General features: G+C 34.4%; 1 protein-coding gene across 1 annotated transcript in view; it reads right to left on the bottom strand.

The window, feature by feature from the left end:
• Positions 1-5,021: 5,021 nt before the first annotated feature.
• The window catches only part of LOC149783157 (NPC intracellular cholesterol transporter 1-like), a 92,459-nt gene continuing 71,174 nt past the window's right edge, over positions 5,022-26,306 (bottom strand). Inside the window, exons 19-22 of the mRNA XM_089931393.1 lie at positions 22,372-22,603; positions 20,015-20,128; positions 18,812-18,974; positions 5,022-10,124 (exon numbers count right to left, since the gene is read on the bottom strand). Of these exons, the coding sequence (XP_089787519.1) occupies positions 9,970-10,124; positions 18,812-18,974; positions 20,015-20,128; positions 22,372-22,603 (664 nt within the window). The 3' untranslated portion in view covers positions 5,022-9,969. The remainder of the gene's footprint in view (positions 10,125-18,811; positions 18,975-20,014; positions 20,129-22,371; positions 22,604-26,306) is intronic.

Genomic DNA, 26,306 nt, shown 5'->3' with positions numbered 1-26,306 from the left:
TTTGTAGTTTCTTGCCCATGTCATTGTTTTGATCTCATAAGCATTTATAGTTTCATGTCCATTCAGTTTCTCAGTTTCATAAGCATATTTAGTTTCTTGTCCATTTAATTTTTGTCAGTCTCATAAGCATTTGTTATTTCATGTCTGTGTAATTATTTTCATCTCATAAGCATGTGTAGTTTTCTGTTTGTGTAACAAGATTAACGAGATCCCAAAAAAATCACACGGACATGAAATTACATGCTTACGAGACTTAACAAATTACATGAACATGAAACTACACAATCTTAGGAGACAAAATGTCAAGATCTTCAGACAGAGGACATATAAATTAGGATGCATACCCATGGTGCCTTTTGTTGTTAGGGTTTTAGTCACTCAGAATCATGGCAGATGCCATTAGATTTGTTATTGCACTAAACTCTAATTACAGCAAATAAAAACATATGTACATATATTTATGTTGCCATGCTCCATTACATTATTCTGGAGTTATGCACCTTTTTGGTGATAAATATGCTATTCATGACCATCCATGTTTGTGTAACTTGTTTCACAATTTTTTATAAATTACTCAAAAAACATGGCAATCCTTATTTACCTCAGATGAATGTGGATATGATTATGTCTTCACTCTTCAATGATTTTTCAGGTTGTGTCTTTTCTTTCTTCTATCCCTTGTGAATGTTATATTGCATGTTCATACATTCTGTCACTTGTTGCTCTTTTCTATTAGCATCACTCATTCAAAAAGAGGAGAACAGGAACAACCATGTAGTAAGTAGGGAATAATAAATTACAGCAGTCCGTTCTTAAGCCCACCCACCCCTTTCTTTCCACATACATATATTTGTTTTAGTTTCTACATAATTCCTCTTCAACTATTATTCATTTCAACCAAAGTTGGTTTATAGCCAGATATTTTTAAAACCTTGTCTGACTGTATACTGCATTGTTTAGTGGAGTTATAGCCCTTGATAGACACATGTACATTCATTTATATACATGAATTACCATAATTATTGATTTCAACCAGACTGTAAAGGTATCTCTTGCTAATGATGAGGCCCGAGTTCAGTTACATTGTCTGCAATTTACAGCAGCATTTTTTTGTGGAGTTATAGACCCTGAAACTTTATTTTCTGAACAACTCCTTATAATTGTATTTAAAACAAGTCTGGCAGATAACTTGATACTGATAAGAGCTTGGCCAAGGCTGTTTATCTAGTCTATGCTATTATTTAACATAATTTTACCCCTGGCTTGTTGGAACTTTCATTTCTGTACAATAACTCAGTTAATTACAACTCAGTTAATTTCTGTACAATAACTCAGTTAATTATAACTCAGTTAATTTCTGTACAACAACTCAGTTAATTTCAGTACAATAACTCAGTTAATTTCTCTACAATAATTCAGTTAATTTCTCTACAATAATTTAGTTAATTTCTCTACAATAACTCAGTTAATTTTTTTACTCGGTTAATTTTAAATGGATTTCAAGCAACCATGGGAAGCAGTTTTATACTGACGACAGTTAATTTGTTTGCATCCTATATCATTCAGCAGAGATTCTGATCCAGATTGACACACTTAAACCTTTTTCTATCTGCATGACTGAATCCCATATTGGATTTTAAAAACATTAGTAGGCAGCTTGATATCTATGACATATCAGCAAAGTTTGATTACCACTGTGGCTTGGGTACTTGATTAGCACAGAACACACTCTTTTAGTGGAGTTATGGGCCCTGATTATTAGACTTGCCTTGCCACCATTCCTTTCTGCAGAATAACTTTTTACTATGCAGTTTAATGTTCATGACATGGTGGCATAGTTTAATTTGTCAGTGTTTGATCTGCACCATCAATAGATAAATTGTATTGTTTGTTGAACCAACTTGTTTCCACACAATAATTCCACTAATATTACTCAATTTCAAGAAAATTGTATATATAACTCTATACTGATATAACTTAGTGGAATTTGATTATCAGATTTCTCTATCATTGTTTAGGGCAGTTACAGCTGCAAAGTGTTGGATCTAATATATAACATCATGGTGATGAGAACTCACTAGGTTCCATTGTCAATGGTCTACACGATCTGAAGTATCTTCCTTTAAATAACTCACTATATCATTGTCACCGAGCTCTCTCTTCTGAAAAACTACGATCCCCATTTCCAGCAAAAGGCAGGGATGTCAGTTCCCAAAATTGTCATTTTTTTCTACCTTGTTCTGCCTTTCTATCTCACCAGTCTTTGGGGGCCTTGAGCTGCCAAATGGTCTAAAGCACACACCATTATGGATCTCTGCCATCTCATCTATGCCTGCATGGGTGTGGGTTGGTGGTTCTTTCCGGGGTTTTGCCAGGTTCTTCCTCCACCATTAATACTGGCTGCCATGTATAGCCTATCTTGTGCTGAAAAATGGCATTAAACCCTACAACAACAACAACCTGTATAATCTTGTCATCCACATTAGAGGCCACTTAGGTCACCTTTTATATAGCAGAAAGTGTCTCACACACAAAACAAAAGTCATCTGACCTCTGCTAATCTCAAAATAAAAGTATACATACTATATTATCCTGAATTTACATAATATAGTTAGCCACAAAAATTATGAACTTTCCAAGCAGGTGATCCCTATGTAGCTTGCCTCAATCTGATCATCTTCACATTAATCACTTTCTCAACATTTATAGCTACACGAAAAAGTAGGCTGGTTATAGTTGCCTTGGTATTGGGTGAGATTTTGTGACCTCAGCCCTATTCCAATATAACAATTTCATGTGCAGATTTTTTGTATTTAACAAAAACCTCCTTTACTTAGGCATTTTGGTATGTAATTTTTATATATATTTAGTAATAGATCATAAAGTTTTCAAGAAAGACAACTCTCTGGCTCAAATTAAGTCCCCTTCTGGCAACCTGCAAATGATCCTCATATAATTCATCTTTAAAACTCTTGTTCCAAGAGAACATGAGCTAATGACTTGGTTTTAAATCCTGATGTTTTAATTGCTGAATATATATTTACTGCAATTTATTATGTTGTATAATAATGTATAACATTTACTTACATTATCTTTAGCTTTTAGTTTTTTACAATAATACGGGATTCCTAGCCATATGTGTACATCAGTAATCCAGCATTATTCAATGTTGAGAAGAAAAAACAATATCAGTCATGAAATGTACTCAAGAGTACAAACAAGGCCTTATTACCATGTCGTCAAAAGTACTCAAGACAGCATACAAGGCCTAATTAACATGTCATCAGAAATACTCAAGCATACAATGTATAAATACAGTATTATCAAAAGTACTCAAGACAACATATGGTCTAAATACCATGTCATCAAAAGTACTCAATGGTAAATACAAGGTCTAAATACCATATCAAAAGTACTCAAGAGTACCTACAATGCCTAAATACCATATCATCAAAAGTACTCAACTGTACATACAAGCTCTCAATACCATGTCATCAGAAGTAATCTAGAGTACTTGTGAGGTCTAAATACCATTATTGGCTATCTTTTCTTTACAATTTAAATATCTTTTTAACAGAAGGTCGGCTGAAAAAGCTGAATATAGCTTTAGCAGAGAATTAGCCACTGTGACACTAAGCCATCATTTAGATGTAGGTGTCACTGTGAACAAGACTATTTTACAGTTAACTACATTATATATGTCTATACTGTGTGTTGCTCATGATTGTAGATTATATTTTAAAATGAATTTTTCCTTTGGATGTAGTCTATAGTCTACCTGATATTTGTCAGGCTATTTCTTAAAATTTACGAATAGAGACCTGGCCTTATTTACAGATTTGATGGAAAAATGACCCACATATTGGTCCTGTTATTGTGTCTTAGGATTTTATATAAAGGATGTGATCAATAGAATTATTTATTATTTTAATGTTTAGTGAAATCACTCTTTTAGTGTTCAATTATAATTTGAGAGGATTTATTTACCTAAATTATTAATTCATGAATAACTAAGTGCTTACTGACTTCTGGACTAAACATTATTTTGGAATTATATCACTGTGATGCATCAAAACTGTTGGCATATCAACACATGTAAGACTACACGCATATCAGCACATCCAAGAGTGGAATTTATTATTAACACCATTAGAACTCATTCGGAACTCTGTATACTTTTCGACTTGTGATATAACTTTTAGAACTATCTGGGATATAAATTATTTGTTAAATTTTATTCAGCTTGTTGGATTTCACTTTTTTTTGGTTAAAAGTCCCTAGATTTGCAACAACTACTTCAGGTGTCACTTCAGATTTTTCTCATACAAGACACTTCTGAACTGTATTGTCATACAAATTGTTATTGGTCAGAATCAGAAGAAAGAAATCTGATATAGTGTAAGGATATAACGGAGAATTTCAGGTTGATATGTATTTATTATCCATATCAAACAACTTCTTTCCCCCATCTTAGAAGAAAACATGTGGTTTTGTATTTATTACATACCTCTTCCTTTACATTTTAAACCAATTTTTAGCCATATTGTATGAATAAGATTCAAAACAAATTGGCATTTATAAAAGTTTTATTCATGTATCTAAAAATATCAAATGTGGATGTAAAAGAAGACACATTAGTAGTTCAAATCTGGGTGTTTGATACTGGAATATGGACTGAACATATGTACTGAATGCCAGATGAAACACAGGATTGAACAGGTATGTTGTAAATTTCTAGAACTGTATTTTCATACATGCAGAATGTATTTCTTTATCAAGATTTGGTTGGTTCACATGCATTGTCAGTTTCATATATCGTGCATACTCCATTATAATAAATCAATTCAGCTGTAAGTGGACCACCACCGTGCCCCATTATATGGCTGCAAAAAGCCAATTTTTTAAAGCCCAGATGAAGGGGTGACTTGTGATTAGTGAGTCAAAATAGCACTCTGGAAAAATAAACAATCCAAAGTGAACAAACAGATAGATAGAAAGAAAAAATAAAGACAAATACAGTGTAGTATATAACTGAATTATTTAGTGGAATATATCACAAATAAAATGACAACCTACAACCTGTCCATCTTCAATTAGCAAAATCCATAAGAATCCATATTGCTCGACATTTTAAAATCATTTATATAATAATTTCATGAATTATATTATATATCACATAATGGCCAAAAAAACCCCCAGAAGTTCAGAATGATTCAATTCACAATATTTGTTAATATGTTAATTTCACATATCTTACAAATAAACAATGACAGTTGGGTCCAAACATTTGTGATTCACAGTATCCTATCAATGTCAATGTCTAATGTCATCAGGTAAAAAGTCCAAGAATTCATCCTCTTTGTCTAATAAAGTTCCAAAATGCTCACATCATCACCTAATCATGGTAACTCGTCAATGTAAATGTTTTCTAAATCTGATTCTTTGGCTTTACTCTCATATGCAGGCAAACTTAGCTTGGGCTCTGTAAGTAAAACTTTGATCATACAGGTGTAAATTTTGAGGCAAGATCACAGGGAGTTCAAATAACCACCCTCTGTTAATTGGCATTGCGCAAGTATCAACTCACAGCTTCATCAAAAGATTGTCACATTTTAAATAAAAAATTCTTCCTACACAAGCCAAGGGCTTATCAGCACACAACTTCATCAATATCAATTGAGATTTAAATCCAACATAAAAAACTATACAAATTCAATCAAGTCTTTAACTGTGTCAAACACTGTGTTAATGCAGTAAAACACAATATTAATACAAATACAGATTGTTTGGACATGCACTAAAATGGAAGCAATATACTTGCTATTCAGCACTCAATGTAAACAACACTGATGGACATTTCACTTTCATTGGGATGTACCTGTAATATTTTTACAATAAAATCTATATAATTGTAGATTTGAACATTGCATAATGAATAATGCCATGAAACAGATAAACAGTGCATACCATATATGCATTTCTGAATGGGAATAGAGGTATGAAAATAAAACAATATTTGAATTAACAGTATTTGTATGTATTGCAAATGTCAAGACTTTCCAACACTACCCCATGGTTTTTCAAATTGTTTTGTATGTTGTCCTTAAAAGATGACACCTACTCTGCATGGATCAGTTTTTCAGTAAGATCTAAGGTGTTGTACATTACATTACACTCATTTCAGTGTTTATATGAAGGTCTAATCTGGTTGGAGAGTTTGGTTTTAATTTAATTCATTTATACAATGAGCCTATCTCCTAAAACTTCCATTGCTCAATTCAAATATTTACTCGATTTATGGAATATATTTCCCTGATATGTTACTTCCGTGTCTTATTTAAAATAATGTACTCAATTCATATGACATTTCCCTGATATGGTACTTCGGTGTCTTATTTCAAATATGTACTTGATTCATGTGACATTTCCCTGATATGGTACTTCCGTGTCTTATTTCAAATATGTACTTGATTCATGTGACATTTCCCTGATATGTTACTTCCCTGTCTTATTTCACATATGTACTTGATTAATGTGACATTTCCCTGATATGGTACTTCCATATCTTATTTCAAATATATACTCAATTCATATGACATTTCCCTGATATGTTACTTCCGTGTCTTATTTCAAATATGTATTTGATTCATGTGACATTTCCCTCATATGGTACTTCCGTGTCTTATTTCACATATGTACTTGATTCATGTGACATTTCCCTGATATGGTACTTCCATATCTTATTTGAAATATATACTCAATTCATATGACATTTCCCTGATATGTTACTTCCATGTCTTATTTCAAATATGTATTTGATTCATGTGACATTTCCCTCATATGTTACTTCCGTGTCTTATTTCAAATATGTACTTGATTAATGTGACATTTCCCTCATATGGTACTTCCGTGTCTTATTTCACATATGTACTCGATTCATGTGACATTTCCCTGATATGTTACTTCCGTGTCTTATTTCAAATATGTATTTGATTCATGTCACATTTCCCTCATATGGTACTTCCGTGTCTTATTTCACATATGTACTTGATTCATGTGACATTTCCCTGATATGGTACTTCCATATCTTATTTCAAATATATACTCAATTCATATGACATTTCCCTGATATGTTACTTCCGTGTCTTATTTCAAATATGTACTCGATTCATGTGACATTTCCCTCATATGGTACTTCCGTGTCTTATTTCACATATGTACTCGATTCATGTGACATTTCCTTCATATGGTACTTCCGTGTCTTATTTCAAATATGTACTTGACTCATGTGACATTTCCCCCATATGGTACTTCCGTGTCTTATTTCAAATATGTACTCGATTCATGTGACATTTCCCTGATATGGTACTTCGGTGTCTTATTTCAAATATGTACTTGATTCATGTGACATTTCCCTGATATGTTACTTCCGTGTCTTATTTCAAATATGTACTCGATTCATGTGACATTTCCTTCATATGGTACTTCCGTGTCTTATTTCAAATATGTACTTGACTCATGTGACATTTCCCTCATATGGTACTTCCGTGTCTTATTTCAAATATGTACTCGATTCATGTGACATTTCCCTGATATGGTACTTTGGTGTCTTATTTCAAATATGTACTTGATTCATGTGACATTTCCCTCATATGGTACTTCCGTGTCTTATTTCAAATATGTACTCGATTCATGTGACATTTCCCTGATATGTTACTTCCGTGTCTTATTTCAAATATGTACTCGATTCATGTGACATTTCCCTCATATGGTACTTCCGTGTCTTATTTCAAATATGTACTTGACTCGTGTGACATTTCCCTCATATGGTACTTCCGTGTCTTATTTCAAATATGTACTCGATTCATGTGACATTTCCCTGATACGGTACTTCCATGTCTTATTTCAAATATGTACTTGATTCATGTGACATTTCCCTGATATGTTACTTCCGTGTCTTATTTCAAATATGTACTTGATTCATGTGACATTTCCCTCATATGGTACTTCCGTGTCTTATTTCAAATATGTACTTGATTCATGTGACATTTCCCTCATATGGTACTTCCGTGTCTTATTTCAAAATATGTACTTGACTCATGTGACATTTCCCTCATATGCTACAAACTTGACACATATAGTCATTATATGTTTTGGTGGCATGTCACTTTCATGTCCTAAGTATTAAACAGTGCCATGGTAACTCAGCTGGAAGAACATTGGACCCCTAATCCAAAGGTCACAGGTTTTGATTCCCACCCAGGCCATCTGCATCAGCCCCCTGGTGTGCACTTAGATCCCATTTCCTTGGTGTGATAGAGCTAATAATGAGTTCAAAGTGCTGTTAAAACCAATAAACCAAACTAATTTCCTAAGTATTTCTCGGCACCTTAAGTATGTGTGTGTGTGTGAAACAATCATTATTGTCTTTTGCAAGTTTCAAAAAGTATTTATTACATTCATTACATTTTGACATCATGGTCAATACATAATAAGATCAGATAACAACACATTGCAACCTAATTTTGGAGTTTAAAAATTCTAAATAAATATAAACCCCAAAAGTATGTACACTTGTTGCATATACTATTATCAAATAAGTCAGTTATGAATCGACACTTATATGAAAATAAAATTATGCTACAACAAGATTATATTTATTAATAGATAATCTCAATTAATGCGATAAGGAGACAAAAATAATGTTTTCAAAATTGGTACAGTCTTTGATAATGATATAAATCATTAATAATTTACAATGATGCTTATATTGTAAAAACTTCAAAAAAAATTAAAATTAAAATTTGGTTATAACAGTATTAGATAGCTCATTTTACACAAATTACATCAGCTTCATTCTTATTTAAATAAATGTAACTTTGATAACATTTGTATGCAGTATACTTACAGCTCATTCTAGTCTTACAAAGCATAATTTAAAATTTTAGTTGAAAGGAGGTTGTGGTAAAAAAAAAACAAAGAGCTCAAGCCCTGCATACTGACCTTATAAATAAAGCACTGATGTAAAATGTGTGACCTTGACTTCAAGGTCAAAAGTTTGATTATGTCATGGAATAAATTGACTAAGGTTCATAATAATAGATCCATAAAAACCCATCATGAAATTTTAGCTTTACCACCATGTGGTGATGCCTTGAAGAATAACAGTTATTAACAAAAAGATGTCCCAGAATAAACTTATATTTGTAAATGCATCACTTTAACACCCTTGAATCTATTCATGATAGGTGTCATAATTTAAATATATCAGATGCATTATTACGTGTTTTACATAGTTTTAAAAAAAAAACAAAGAAGATTAAATTTTCCTGCTAAATTCGACTTTGGAATAGTTTTTTTTATCACACACAATATTTATGTCAATAATATCAGCATTAATACAGTAAAAAGCATACCACTTAAACATTAATCTCAAATCTTAAAGTGAGCATGAAATAAGTGAAAGACATGATGTGGAATTATTTCCTCCTGCTAAAATTCGAAAGGAATATCAGCGGAATGAACAATGGGAGTATGGTGTTTAACTTATTTACAAGAAACCACCGTAAACCAAGTCATTTTTTCTCTCACTAATACAGTACTTTATTCAAACTGTGGATATACAGAGATAATATTACGACTTGACCCCAATAATTTAATTAATACTTCGTAATTTTAAGCACTGTACTATATCTGAAATATGGCATGAACACACTTTACTGTATGCTGGGTAAACAGGCAAGAAAATTTATTGAAAATGAATTATGTTTCTCTGCAATCATAATAACATCAGGAAATAAACTCTGCTAGTAAACACCAATTCCTGCAGATGGCTGACTAAAAAACACTGTTTTCCCATTTATGTAGAATATATACGTCCACTAAAGGGAAATAACTCTTATAAATTACCTGCCCTACGGGCTGAAGTGATCAGGTAATGTAATCGATACAGAAAGTCTTTAATGTCATTTACACCTTTTCAAGTGAGTTGTAACTTGGAGGATCCAGCTGCTCATTGTCTACAAGAATATCATGTTCACTTTGTTGGTTCCTTGTCAAGTCATTTTGTCCTTTACCCTCCTCCAAACTGCTGTAATATATCTTAGCTTTGTTCACACCGGGACCTGGAAAACAGGAAGAATGAAAGGTTTTTCTTATAGCTTATAAGGACTACATTCTTTAATAAAATATATCTGATATTACTGAAACACATGTAAGAACAAAAATGTTTATACAATGAATTATGCACAAACAAAAACGTAAGTTTACAGTAAATGTACATACAAGAATATTTATAGGTTACTGCATTTGTATGGACAAGTTTTTCTGAGTTATACTCTATGCAGTAATCTTTTTATTATATATACAGTTTGTTTTTCTACCTAAGGATTAATAATAAAAAGAATATACAATAAGAAACAAAGTAACTGAACTGATGCTGTATTCCAAAATAAATACATAACCATACATTGATCAATACACAGCAACAATATTAACATGCACACAGCACTGCCCAGTGACCTTTAAACTTCGTCATGCACTCAATGTTAGTTTCAAGAAGACTTGTCGTTATGGTCTAGTTAAAATTGAAATCAAGAGTCATACTGAGCATTATTGCAAATTGTAACAATTTTTCCAGTCAGTCTGGAATGGATGCATTTTTCTTTTTCTTGTCATTTCTACTCAATTCTGCTTTTCTGCTTGTGATGGTCTGGGTTTATTAGCTGTGTTAATTCCATACAAAGTACATGTAGTTTGAGCATGGAGGGACCTGCCTTGAATCAGCTGCATGTGTGTTTCTGTTCTGTCAGTGATTGTTTGAAATCATGATGTCGAAAAATATAAACTCTTTTAACTGAAATTATCAAAAAGATGCTATGGAATATCACGATCATTTTATCTTGCGAGCAGTAAGGAGAATAAGATTGCAGTTGTAAGGGTAGCTGAAATTACAGTACAATTTTGGAGTGCGTAATCAAGTTTTAGAACCCATGACACATCTCATAATCTGGATTGCATAACTAAGAAAGTACATTTTGAGGAAATTCAAGACGTAAAAATATAAGTACACCTCTCCCTCGATAACTCGCACACAACGGGGTCCACAAACATAGACCGCATTATAAGCGAGGCACGAGTTACAGAGGGACCTCCACAAATTGAAACAAAATTGCTTTGACATTGAGAAAACCGTAGGGGGGGAGCGGCATTAGGGAACTGGGCTGTTGAATGACTAAATCCTCATTTTACAATCACGTCAATAATAATTTTTAATAATGTGCTTTTTCTAATGAAGTTGTTCGTTATTCTGTTTAAATAACATTTTTTCTTCAAAATATCCAACATATGAAAGATCATTTTAACTGGTTTGAACAACCATTATGTGTATACATAAAATCTGTGTATTACATCACTGCTTTTTGTTTTTTTGATGAGTCTGGTTCACGTAGTGGTGTTTAATAGTAACTTGCCAAATCATTAGTCCACAATTTGGTAACTAGACTAACTGTTGATACACCAGCAAACAAGAATCCTTTTTTTTCTCCAAAAACAATCAACATTTATTTCGTGACATATCTACATCAAATATTTTTATTGTTCTGTTGGAACAATGTTAATGTCATGATTTCATTGGAAGTAATACTGAAATTTCTTATCATCCCTGAGGATATCTCTAAATGCTAGTTCAAGAATTCTCTGAAACCTGCTTGCCCACAATGATCCATATCTGTGAAATCAAGCTCTTTATTTTACGAAGAATTCATTTCGCTTTTCTGCCTTTTTATCTTTGATCACAGTTATGAAAGAGTTGGTTAAATTAAGTAGTTTTTGTTACATACACAATAACGTTTATTACAGTGTTCAATTGATCAAATGAAGTGAGTTCACCCGACATATGAGAGAGACCACTAGATTTTAAGTTAGTCCAATTTTTGTACCGTTTAACTTTTCTTTTATTCCACCTCCTTTTATTATTATTCAAAAGACATAATTAATGTGATAATACAAAGGAGGCCAGCTTTTAATTCAGTGCAACAATACAACAAATACTTCCACAAGTCAGTTATCAAAACACGGTTGGCACTTAATTAGGTTCTCAGAGAAACGCTCGCAGACATAGCTGTTACGGTGATGCATTTTACGTTTAATTACAAGAGGACACATTGCATTTATGATGAGTATACTTAAAAGGAACTAAAAGATGGAACTAGAACACAAATTTCACTTGATAGAAAAATTATTTAATTTGTGTTTATTTATTAAAGTACTGCCTCCACTCAGCATAAGTGACATTTTCATGGATCGAAATTTCCTTACGTAACGTTAACTACGGTGCACTAGGAATGTCGTTTGGAAAGAAAATGTAAAAAATTGTATCAGCTATTTTTAAATTTGATATTTCATAGTGTTGATTAAAATTTCCAGGTCCTATCTACCGTTTTCAACAATAAAACGAGCGATGCATCAAAGTTTCCGTAACCAATTTTGATCGCGATTTACTTCAAGTTCAACAAATAGGGATACATTTTTGAGGTATTTTCGGTTTTAAAAAATGGGATCCACACCCAAGTCCATGTTATAAGCAGGTTTGTGAGTTATCAGGATGCAAGTTATCGAGGGAGTGGTGTATATTGTTTGCCAATTTTATTACCAGCTAAAGAAGACGTACTTATGCCTTGTTACATGCATGTTCTTTGTAGGGACCACAGCTATATAATGACCTATATGACTTATATCTTTAGCCTAAATCTGAAACACTGTATTAAAAACCTTCATGTGGAAAACTGCAAAGAAGCTGGTCACAGTCCATTCAGCCAGCAGAAGTAAGAACTCTTCGTCATCTTGGCCTACTGGCTGAAGTTCTTACTTTTCTACCAAAACCTTCAGTTGCAATTTTTTCTCTGATTTAGTACTTTGACTTATAAAATGGTATGTCTCTGATAGATATGCAATAGCCTTTAGCTTCAATATCCTTTTCTATGCTGCTTTTTTAGATTCCAGTGAGCATTGGTCTGAACCATTCTATCTCTGAAAAGCTACGAACATTTCTCTAAATAACTGTATAAATGATCAGAATGGTATTATCAATACTGCATTTCTCACGTTTCTTGTCGACACTGTGACTGTCATGTTCATTTGATTTGCTTGTTTGAGAAGTTCATTTGTGACTCAGTAAACTCATCCACATCATTCTCTTTATCATCGCTACTTTCAAGCAGACATAACAGCTTCTTTAGATCATCCACAAATAAATCTAACAAACTAAAAGGTAAAGCATATGCTACATGTGTGTACATTGTTTTAAAACAATGTAGTTCCTAATACACAATACTATTTTCCGACCTGTGTCATGCAATATGAAGTCATTCAGTATGGAAAAAATACTGCATGATTCTGACAATGAATCTTGATGGGGAAAAAATCAGCAAATAAGAAACAAGTTTATGTTCTGAGTATGAATTTCATGCATGTAGAAAGAAAACAGTTTACAGTCTGAATGATATACATGTGTATGTTTTAGATTTTTTAATGTAGCTTTAACAATTTTCATCATATCACTATGATGTCTGCAGTGTGGCAGTTTATGCCATATACATCTAGCATCATATCCAACCCAGTAACAATATCCTGACATCAGGCTGACAGGTCCTAAGACTAACCTCTTACCAAGCAAGGTTTTTCAACTGCTAGTACCATTTTTATAAGTCTTTTATATGACTTGGCCTGGTTTCAAACTTGCGACCTCCCACAACGAAGGTGGACACACTAACATTTTAGACCACCAGAGTGGGAACGAGTTTTCTTTGTTAATAAAAAGGCTGTCACTAATGTTATTACTTAAATCTGTGTATTTGTGTAACTGCACAGATGAGAAATTGTTTGTGGATTTGTGTACCTGCACAGATGGATGACTTTATGTGGACTTGTGTACCTGCACAGATGGGAAATTGTTTGTGGATTTGTGTACCTGTACAGATGGATAACTGTTTGTGCATTTGTGTACCTGCACAGATGGACAACTTTTTGTGGATTTGTGTGCCTGAACATACAGATGTTCATGGATCTGTATACCTCACAGATGGATCATTGTTTGTGGATTTATGTGCCTGCAGAGATGATCAACTATTTGTGGATTTGTGTGCTTGTACAATGGCTAATTGTTTATGGATTTGTGCACCTGCACTGAAGGATAATTATCTGTGGACTGTTTGCAGATTTGTGTGCCTGCATAGATCAATAACTGTTTGTGAATTTTGTGTTTCTACTCAAGATGGATCATTGTTGGTGAATTTGTGTACCTACACAGATGGATCATTTGTGGATTGATGGATCATTTTTATGTGGATTTGTGTGCCAGCATAGACCAATAACTGTTTGTGAATTTGTGTGCCTGCACAGAAGGATCATAATTACTGTACCTGAATTTGTGGTTCGTAGCAACCAAAACCCCATGACAATTAAACTCTCATGAATTAATAGTGTGGCAAATTTCTCACCAAAACATGTTTACTGGTCTTAACAAATTATCCCATCTAATTGTCATTTAATGCTCTACTGCTAGCAGTCAGGTTTTTCAATGTTTGGGATGAGATTCTTTAAGGAAGGTTAAAAAAATACTGCTTGAGGCAGACAAAGTTGGAAAGATTATTTGCACATAGATGATCTGTTCAAATTTTCAGGTTATTTCAACTGGTCTTTTCTTTCCTTTTTACACATTTTTTACCTTTGCATACTTTATCTTTTCTGATGACACATTGTTAGCAAAGATAAGCAAAAGTCTCTTAAGGTAGACCAATGCATAAGAAGATGAGCTGATTGTATTTTCAAGCCAGTAATGAAGCTGTTATCTTTTTCTGACCCATTTGGACATCTCATATTTAGACGACAATAGGGCCATATATTTTACAAACACAACTCTAGTATTAATCTTTTACACAAATGAAAATATTTATGAAACCACAATACTGTTTTTAAAATAATAAAAAGAACTGACACATTTTTACAGTGCCAATAAAATGTTAAGTTCCAGAAATAAAAAATGTAAATATAAAATATGCACAAAAGCTTCAGGTAAAAAACTGCCTAAATAAGCATAAGCATATAGTCCTAACAGATAAAAGGAAAAAAATAATTAATATGAAATACATCAGTTATAGGTCAAAGGAATCAGGGACCCATAAACCACTGTTATGTACTGTACCTGTCTGGCTGAGCAAAGGATTTGATGAGCACATGCTCTGAGGTACTGGATATTGGTCATAGGGCATCTCAAATATTATACAGAATGGTTGTTGTTGTTGTTGTTGTGGGGTTTAACGCCATTTTTCAGCACACGATAGGCTATACATGGCGGCCAGTATTAATGGTGGAGGAAGAACCCGGAAAAGCCCGGAAAGAACCACCGACCCACGAGAAGCTACTGGCAAGCTTTCTCACATGCCCACATTGGCTGAATCTTAGACTCGAACCGCCGCAGACAGAGGTGAGATGGCAGTGATCCGTAACGTATACAGAATGGTCTTTTATTTGTTTATTCATTAAACTGTCAAATAAACACCACAAGTTAAATTCAAAAGTCACTTCATCTAGTTTACTGTGTTTCTTTCTTGGACAATCAATAGAGGGGTCACAAACTAAAACTAAGTCAAAAGTAATTAGGTCTTGTTCTATATTGATTCTTTGTTGGGCAATCTACAGAGGTGTCAACAACTAGACTTCTTTGGTTATTATGTTATCTCAACTGGTTAAACACTCTATAAAGTTGTTGTTGTGGGGTTTAATGCCATTTTTCAGACATGATAGGCTATACATGGCAGCCAGTATTAATGGTGGAGGAAGAACCCGGGAAACCCCGGGAAGAACCACCAACCCATGAGAAGCTACTGGCAAACTTTCTCAAAAAACCCACATTGGCCGAATCCTAGACTCGAACCCACGCAGACAGAGGTGATCCATAACGGAAAGCGCTTTAGACCACTGTGCCACTCGGGGTCCCCTCTATAAAGTACAAAGTGGAAGGAGTGGAAGCTTATTACCTGAACATGTATAACTGAAAGATTGCCCAAGGGTCTATTTACATTATATCAGTCCCTAACACCATGTGGTCAAATATAACTTCGCTATATGAATTTAATAGAAAATCCAATCAATATAGTGCATTTTCAAGATTGTAAGTGAGCTTGTTGTAAATTAATAATCACAGTCTAAAATCAGAGGGGTAAATAAAATCTGGTTATTGCATAAAATTCAATAGTATAGTCTTCTGAAAAGAACAAAAATGATTCATAAATAATTAGTTCGAGAGGAAACCAGTTAATCATGGCAAGATAATACTGACACTAAAACAGAAGAAAATCCAGAGTGAAAAAAATACACATTTTCTGGTAAATTTAATAATTAGTCTGTTATATATACATATATTTAATAATATTGTGTGATTGACCTTCATCCATGATTGAGGGCTGTGCCTACCTAATTTTTGTCACGATTCTATGAAGTAAACAGGATAAACCTGAGTTCAAGGCCTAACCCCATTGACAAGCTTAGCATGTTCTGAAGAGAACCTTCTGACAAATTGCTGTAATTTTACATTGGAAATTTGGAAATTCCAGAACAATCTATTGCATCATAGGTCAATTGGGCTTGTATATTAAAAGGTTTGATAAACAATTATTGTTCATTCTTGTATCATATTAATATTAGTCTTCAGGAATCTAGGATCAGAGTTTGTAGTTATATTCAGGCATAATTTGAGAGCAATTATTTCTTTAAATTATTCATTGTAATTACATACAAAGTGTTCATTAACATTTTGGACTAAAACATGGCTTTGCGATTAATTTTATTCATTCAAAGACATTCTTGATTCTATCATTGTGGAAAATCAGGACATTCAAGACTATTGGAAATCATATGGAATATTCGATAGGTCATTTAGGGCTATTAGGAATAGATTTCTTAATAGTGTAAATCACTTAAATTTTTACTTTGTAACCAAGGGACAAATTATTTTTTGATTTTACTAAACCTGTTGGTTTTGCTTCTTTCTGTTACATAGTATAAGACGAAGAGTAGTAATTCTGACCATAGTGTTTATCTTGGGGGTTTAGCTTTGGAGACTAAATCTGAATCTGATTGGTCCTGTGACCGCATCCCACATGACCACCAGACCTAACTAAAGCAAAACAGCCTCTTAGCTTGTCTGGATTCACCAGGGAATTTTAATGGTAAGAAGACTGCAAAACTCAGCTTAACCTGAATGAACAGTTATCGATTATGTGACCATTGGCTGTGTTGCTTTAAACAGGAGAACACTGGAGATCGAGTCTTCATTTCCTAAAAGGACACATGAGGTAGAGGTGGGATGCTCAGCATTTCCTCCAACTATTTCTATTATTATGGATGGACAGATGTACAGACAAGGGTAACACTAAGGACAGATGCATAAGCAAGGGTAACACTGGATAAATGTACAGACATGGGTAACACTATGGATAGATGTACATACAAGGGTAACACTGGATAGATGTACAGACATGGGTAACACTATGGATAGATGTACATACAAGGGTAACACTGGATAGATGTACAGACATGGGTAACACTGGATAGATGTACAGACATGGGTAACACTGGATAGATGTACAGACATGGGTAACACTATGGATAGATGTACATACAAGGGTAACACTAAGGACAGATGCATAAGCAAGGGTAACACTGGATAGATGTACAGACATGGGTAACACTATGGATAGATGTACATACAAGGGTAACACTGGATAGATGTACAGACATGGGTAACACTGGATAGATGTACAGACATGGGTAACACTATGGATAGATGTACATACAAGGGTAACACTAAGGACAGATGCATAAGCAAGGGTAACACTGGATAGATGTACAGACATGGGTAACACTATGGATAGATGTACAGACATGGGTAACACTGGATAGATGTACAGACATGGGCAACACTATGGATAGATGTACATACATGGGTAACACTATGGATAGATGTACATACAAGGGTAACACTCTGGATAGATGTAAAGAAAAGGATAACACTTTGGATAGATGCACAGTCAAGGGTAACACTACTGACAGATGTACAGCCATGGGTAACACTATAGACAGATGTTGCAAATTAAATCTCAACTAATACTAAATGTCCTATCACAAGTCCAAATGTAAAGACTGTTCTGAATGAATTCCAATAGTCCTGAATGTCCTGATTTACCACAATGATAAAATCCAGAATGTATTTGAATAAGTAATTAATCCCAGAGTAGTGTTTTAGTCCAAAAATTCAATGAGCACTTGGCAATTCCATTGAATAATTTAAATAAGTAATTCCTCTCAAATTATATCTGAACACAACTTTATATAATTCCACAGACTTATAAAAACAGGAATGAATAATTTGTTTACCGAATCTCCTATCAATACAAATTTCAGCTGACCTAGAATGCAATAGAATGTTCTGGAATTTGAATATATTTCTAATGAAAATTCCATTAACCCTGAACTCAGACTCTAGTAAACATCTGGTTCACTACTTTAAATCATAACAAGTCAGGTAGGCACAAATTCCATTCACAACCCTCAATCACAATCATTACAAAAGCCGGGTTTGCAAAACATATCCACAACCCTCAATTACAGACAAAAACCAAATAAACAATATAAATTAAATGTACATAACAATAAATGTACAGACATGGGTAACATTATGGGCAGATTTCTATAGACAAAGGTAGCATTATACCAAAGTCATGCTGGGATCTGTGAAGATTGTCTTACTCACCTATATAACTAAGTAAGACGGGCAGGAAAATCAGCCCATGGGTTGCACCGAACAAGACGATTCCCAGATACATCCGGAAGTAGAAGACCTGGAACAGCTGAGACTTTGAGAAAGCCAGGACTATAATGCCTCCAAGTTTGGTCAAAGTGATGCCGCTTAGTACCTGTGAAAACAATTATGCTGTTATTCTCAAGCATTACGAGCACAAATACCAAAATAAATAATCATCAGAAAACAAAGTTATCTCCTCATCTTCAAGAAATGAAAAGGCCATTATATCCAAAAAATCTGCTGATATCAAGACAATATGATTTAAGTAGAATTGGAAGATAAGCCATATCCAATTTTAAATCTATTCTTTGAAGAATGAGACAGAATAGCTTGCTGCTACAATAGATAGGGCTCTAAAATACCCAGTGGGTGGGTTGTACCCAAAGTACAAGGGGCTTGCAAGCTTGCGCTTCAGTCTCACCCACAATTTACAACAGTACAAACAACATAATCCATAAATCTAAAAGTTTACATTAACATGGCTTAGATAAAACATGATAGCATGATATAGCATGGGTTAGACAAAACACCAGCCTGAACTAAGTGCTATGATATAGCATGGGTTAGACAAAACACTAGCCTGAACTAAGTGCTATGATATAGCATGGATTAGATAAAACAAGCCTTAACTAAGTGCTATGATATAGCATGGGTTAGATAAAACACTAGCCTGAACTAAGTGCTATGATATAGCATGGGTTAGATAAAACACTAGCCTGAACTAAGTGCTATGATATAGCATGGGTTAGATAAAACACTAGCCTGAACTAAGTGCTATGATATAGCATGGGTTAGATAAAACACTAGCCTGAACTAAGTGCTATGATATAGCATGGGTTAGATAAAACACTAGCCTGAACTAAGTGCTATGATATAGCATTCCTGTACATGACTTTCTAAAACTTTAGGATAGTCCACTTTTGTTGTTTGAATGCTTACTGCACAGCTCTGAAACAATGCAATCACAATATGACATAATTACATTATGACATCATCATTATGACATCACTTTTTACCAAGGTCAGCATTATGAACTCTGGGAGAACCGGACACAAAATAACTTATGAATGAATGTTAAGTTTTTAAAAATATGTCTTGATTTATGAACGCTTCACATTGGCAATACAATAATAATGCAACTCATTTACTTACTGAGCTCCCCATGTGAGATAGGGAATCTTTGGCCCTCAGAACTCGTGTGGGCTCGATGCTGACAGCAAAGGAACGTGTCATGTGGGAACAGAATTCAACTGATATACCAACAGCCTGTAAAATTAATATTAGTATTATTATTATTATTATTATTAATGCACAAGAACATATTGGCAAGAATAAACAAACTACTTTTGTGAAATATCTGTCACACAGAAAAACTATATCTTACCTGTCTCAGGACCACTGCATGAAATGTACATATATGAGGGAAAACACCTAAGAACTATTTATCACATGATGGAGGAATGATTAAGAAACTGAGCATACAATACTGTTTGCCAATTCAAAGGAATTCAATCTGACCTTTCAGTGTAAATTAAAATGAAGTTAATTATGGTGACAAATTTGTCAATCTCTGAATTTTCCTCTTTTCCTTTAAATTAAACAAATAATAAGATCTGATGTATGACTTGCATTTTTATTATTTACTGTGATGCATTGATTAATTAGGATAAAATTTATTTGCTCTGCATTTAAGACAGTAAGGTGAAATATACCTCATCCAAACAATATCTAGACCACCCGAAACATCCATGAACAGTGCAGTGACTTAATGTAGAAAGGGTGATTTTAATGTCTAGTTAATAATAGCAAAAAAACTTTGGATTTGATAGTTTTCAAGTTGCTTATCCGACCTATTATCATTATTATTATTATTATTATAGCAGCGACTCCAATATTCAGTTAAATCTGACCAGAATGCTGAGTAGACAAACTTGGGATTTAACAATTTTTACTGTGTTTAATGTGACTGAAGACATGGGATTTTACTATTTACAGTGAATTTATCATGTATGACATGCATCCAACTGCATACAGTGCAGATTTTGCCCAAGTCTGCAATGCCACTCTTCTGACACCCACTGCAGTGCTTGTCCAAGTCTGCAAGATCACTCTACTGACACCCACTGCAGTGCTTGCCCAAGTCTGCAATGCCACTCTTCTGACACCCACTGCAGTGCTTGTCCAAGTCTGTAACATCACTCTTCTGACACCCACTGCAGTGCTTGTCCAAGTCTGTAACATCACTCTACTGACACCCACTGCAGTGCTTGTCCAAGTCTGCAATGCCAATCTTCTGACACCCACTGCAGTGCTTGTCCAAGTCTGCAAGATCACTCTACTGACACCCACTGCAGTGCTTGCCCAAGTCTGCAAGATCACTCTACTGACACCCACTGCAGTGCTTGCCCAAGTCTGCAAGATCACTCTACTGACACCCACTGCAGTGCTTGTCCAAGTCTGCAAGATCACTCTACTGACACCCACTGCAGTGCTTGTCCAAGTCTGCAAGATCACTCTACTGACACCCACTGCAGTGCTTGCCCAAGTCTGCAATGCCACTCTTCTGACACCCACTGCAGTGCTTGTCCAAGTCTGCAAGATCACTCTACTGACACCCACTGCAGTGCTTGCCCAAGTCTGCAATGCCACTCTTCTGACACCCACTGCAGTGCTTGCCCAAGTCTGCAATGCCACTCTTCTGACACCCACTGCAGTGCTTGTCCAAGTCTGTAACATCACTTTATTGACAAACAGTGCAGTGCTTGTCCAAGTCTGTAACATCACTCTATTATACAAACAGTGAAGTGCTTGTCCAAGTCTGTAACATCACTCTATTAACAAACATTGCAGGGGTATCTGAGTTTGTCATTCTGTGACATCTGAGCCAACTAACTGCTGAGAATTAATTTTGCTCCCCCAAACACTAAGCAGCATTTATCAACCTATATTCTGTAACCAAAGGTCCATGTAAAGACAAGACTTGCAGAAGTCGTAAACTTAATTATTTACCTACGTGTCAGATACTTATTAGCAATCTCCTCAAGCAGGACAGATTTTTAGGCAATTTTTAGCCATGCCACTGGTGTCTCCACTGTCAGAACTTTATTAAAAACAAGATGACAGTAGCATGCAAAAAATATTGCTGAACAGAGGCAAAAAGAGTTATGTTACATGTACAAAAAAATAGTTATGTTACATGTACGAATAAGCTAACATTAAGATCTCAACCTCTGCAGGTCACACATTGGCTTACTAAAATACAGGCCAAGAAACACGTCACCTGTGTGTAGTTAAATTTGGTCTTTTTCTACTGGATGTTAGCTAAGATGCAAGCTCACTCGAAGTGGAGTCATTTGCCATCATATGCACAAAAAATCAGGGTCTATGCTGTTTGTTTGAAAAAAAGAAGTAAAACTAACTGAGCAGACTTTGATATGCCAGTCCATTTTGCAATGGTTGATTTGGGTCTATACTGTTACATACTATGCTTAAATCTGATATGCACTCACCATAACTAGGTTGACGAGAGATACTGCATTCAGGCTGATCTCCCACAGGTACATCAGTCCCATCAGGTCGATGAGGATCATAACTATTGTCAACAAAATTATTAATCCAGAATGGATGTCAAATCCCAACAGAATTATTGTTACCAACAGTATGGCAAGCAAACACACACCAAGATTAAGAACTGTATTCCTGACAATAGTTAGGTACTGCTCATAGAACACATAGATGACACTGAAATGATAAAAAAAAATTATTTTTCTCACATTCCTACATTTGAACAATTCAGTTTTCTATTGTAGAACTGTGGGTAATAATTTACCTTTCTTCACTTGGCTCTTTGTGTTTCATCACATAACCTTCAACACTGTGATCATGGTGCAAACAAACTGGTAAAAACTCTTTCATTTTCATGACTTGAGCTTTCTTTCACAATAATCAAGAAAAGCATTAATTGCAGCCTATTTACATTTTAAATTGTCTAAGCAGTTGTAAGTTAGTGTCCTATAAATTTGATGTTTTGCATTGACTGACCTCACTACATGCTATGATTCTGTAATCACGTTTCGACTGCAAAATAAGCCATTATTGTGTTTGGTATTTTTAGAAAATTCACCTTCATATTATTATTTATTAATAGTAAATAAATTTTAGATCAAAGCTGAATTTTCTCATTTAATCTTAGACATAACAGAAAGTTTATTTTTTGTATATATTTCTATCTGAATAGCTGTTAACTGCAAAATACATTTTTAAAACACAATTTAGTTGGTTTGCATTGCCATTATACTGATGCTTCTGACCACTGTTGCTTTCATGCTGATATATGCTAAAGCATAATTTAAAGCCCAACTCGGAATTTTTCAGAGTAACCCTAACTCTTTACACCATATCTTAAGATGAAGTAAGTTTTAATGGGGTTTTTGTTGTCTTTTAAAACTGCATTAATATTTTCATAACAAGTATTGACTATGATCCTCATTTTTCACTTTTAAATGGGAGAAAAAGAACCCTTCAGTTTGCCGGATAGGAAAATTTCACCCTCTGGAACAGAATTTTGTGTCTGAAACTCAGTAAAGCCCAGTGTATGATGCTAAGTTCTGACCATCAGGTGTAATTTTGTGTCAGACAGTAAAGCCCAGTGTACGATGCAAAGTTCTACTCCTCAGGTGGAATTTCTTACCACAGACCTATGCATATGAATAATTCAACTAATCGTTATATTCTAGAAGAATGAGTCCTTGCTGAATACAAGTTTTCTCTATTAATTTGTGATCTCTAACCTTTCAAAACTTCGCATTTCATACAAAGGCAGTAGACTACAGCTAGACATATCTTCAGCTATAAACAGGTGGCCACCATACTTAAAATCAACCTTCATTAGCAAAATCATAACACAGGAAAAGTAATTTTACAACAGAAATGAAATTTATCTTTTGACAAGGTACCACCAATTCCACATTACACACCTACCACATGTTTAACAGTCCTCTATGTTGGCACTTGTTTGACATTGTTGATTCAAGGGATTATTGACCAACTGGTCTTAGTGTCCTTGGTGAAATATGCAGTCTTCAACTAAATCTACTGTACTGAAACATTAGTTTCTTACTAAACTTACCATGATCATGATCTCTGTCATTTAGACCCTAGAATCTATAGGTTTCTTTACTACCCTAAGTACAAGCCACCCATAAAGTTTGGTCAGGAACTTACTCTAGAACAAAAATATTTTGCAAATCCCGTTTAACATTGTGAACAATAATGACCTTTTACCTTTTGAGTGCAAAATCAACAGGCATCTTCTATGCCTCAAGTGCAAGAACTCCACAAACTTTCATCATGGTACATGGTCCAGAACTGAAGTTGTAAGCAAAACCATTTTTCTTTTTAAGTCGGTGACCAAGACCAACGACCTTTTATCCTCAAATTAACAGGATTCGTTCTTAGCAATGTACACATCAAACAGCCTTTGGTAAAGGTATATGGTCAATAATTGACATGTCTGTGCAGAAAATCACTCATCTTTCTTTAGTTCAAGTGACCTTGACCTCTGATCTTTTGACTCCAATCAATAAGGTTTTTCCTTACCCCTAGTGCACACCATTCACTAACTTAGTCCAGGTCTGTGATGTAAAACTAATGTTATGATATAGAAACCGTGCTTTTTATTTCAATCTGTGAGTTTGACCTTTGATCTTTTTTTGAAAAAAAATCTAAAGCTTTTTCTCTACCCCAATTTCAAGCCCTCCATAAGGTTCAGACCAGGTCTGTGATGCAGAACTAATGTTACCATGTTGAAACTATTTTTCCACTGACCATCTGACTTCAGAAATGATAGGTTTCTTCCTTAGTATTAGTTATCAAAACTATCTGACCGGATATGCTATGAAAAATTAATGAAACTGTGCAGAAGCCATTTATCTCCATTTAGTCACAATGTTCTTAACTTTTGACCATCCACAAAGTTCAGTAACTCAAGTTATTGTGCAAAAACTAAATTTGCAACATATAGCTGGATGGATGAGCAGAAAACGTCATACCATACTATGCTTACCCACCCTGAGTCATAACTTGAAAACCACTGAGATCTCCAAAACATACCATACCATACTATGCTTACCCACCCTGGAGTCATAACTTGAAAACCACTGAGATCTCCAAAACATATCATACCATACTATGCTCACCCACCCTGGAGTCATAACTTGAAAACCATTGAGATCTCCAAAACATATCGTACCATACTATGCTTACCCACCCTGGAGTCATAACTTGAAAACCACTGAGATTTCCAACCAAAAAACTGCGGGGACTCAGGGGTTAAAGCACTGGATTAGTGATCAGAATGTTGTGGGTTAGATTCCCACAATCTCACCAACCTGGATCTTTTTTAATATGCACATGTCATGCTTAAAGATCAAACTCATCTGAGATCTTGATGATTCATGCTTAAAAATGCACAAGCTCAACAAATCAGACACAAGATCACCTAAATAAAATGCATCAACACCACTCAAAACTAAACCAATCTGAGATCTAATCAGAAATATGACCTTAGAGTGTTCACAAGCTCAGCAATCATCTCATTAATATGCATGGGTATCATTCTTAATGAAACTTATTTGTCATCTTAATGGTATAAGCTTACTTACCAAATCTGATCAGAAATATGGCATCCAGTCTTTACAAGCTCTGTCAATCAGATCCAAGATCACCTCATTAACATTCATAGATGCTGCTCATAAGTGAAATCATCCAAGATCTCAATGATATAAATGTACATTACAAATCTCATCAAGATCTGAATAGAAATATGATCTCTACAATGTTCACAAGCTCAGCCAATCAGATGCAAGATCACATCATTAATATGCATGGATATTGCTCATAAGTGAAATCATCCAAGACCTCAATGATATAAATGTACATACAAATCTCATCAAGATCTGAATAGAAATATGATCTCTACAATGTTCACGAGCTCAGCCAATCAGATGCAAGATCACATCATTAATATGCATGGATATTGCTCATAAATGAGATCATCCAAGATCTCAATGGTATAAGTGTTCACAATCAAGTGTTGACAAATGGCCAATGCATGACAGACAAAAGGTCATAACAAAAGCTCACATGATCTTTGCCTAGGTCAGAACATGATACACATTTACAAGCTGGTGAAACCGAGTCTCATTTTAAAAACTTTCCTCACAATAAGTGTTATCAATGCTATTTTTTGACAACATTAAATTGGATGATCTGGGTAGCTTTTCATTGAAAGAAAGGATTTATACTTAAGTAAAGGAACACATTATCTATTTTACTTTAAAATTTGTTATGTAATGAAAATTTGTCACATTATTTTAACGAATTAATGTGTTACTTTGCACAAAAGTTTGAACAATACTGGATTTGAAGTCAATTGGATTTGCAA

Source organism: Sinohyriopsis cumingii, chromosome 14 (genome assembly GCF_028554795.1).
Source record: "Sinohyriopsis cumingii isolate HCF-2022 chromosome 14, ASM2855479v2, whole genome shotgun sequence".
In the NCBI taxonomy this organism is placed as follows: Eukaryota; Metazoa; Mollusca; class Bivalvia; order Unionida; family Unionidae; genus Sinohyriopsis; species Sinohyriopsis cumingii.
Note: the sequence above shows the minus strand (reverse complement) of the source record. Positions and strands in the feature narration are given on the sequence as shown.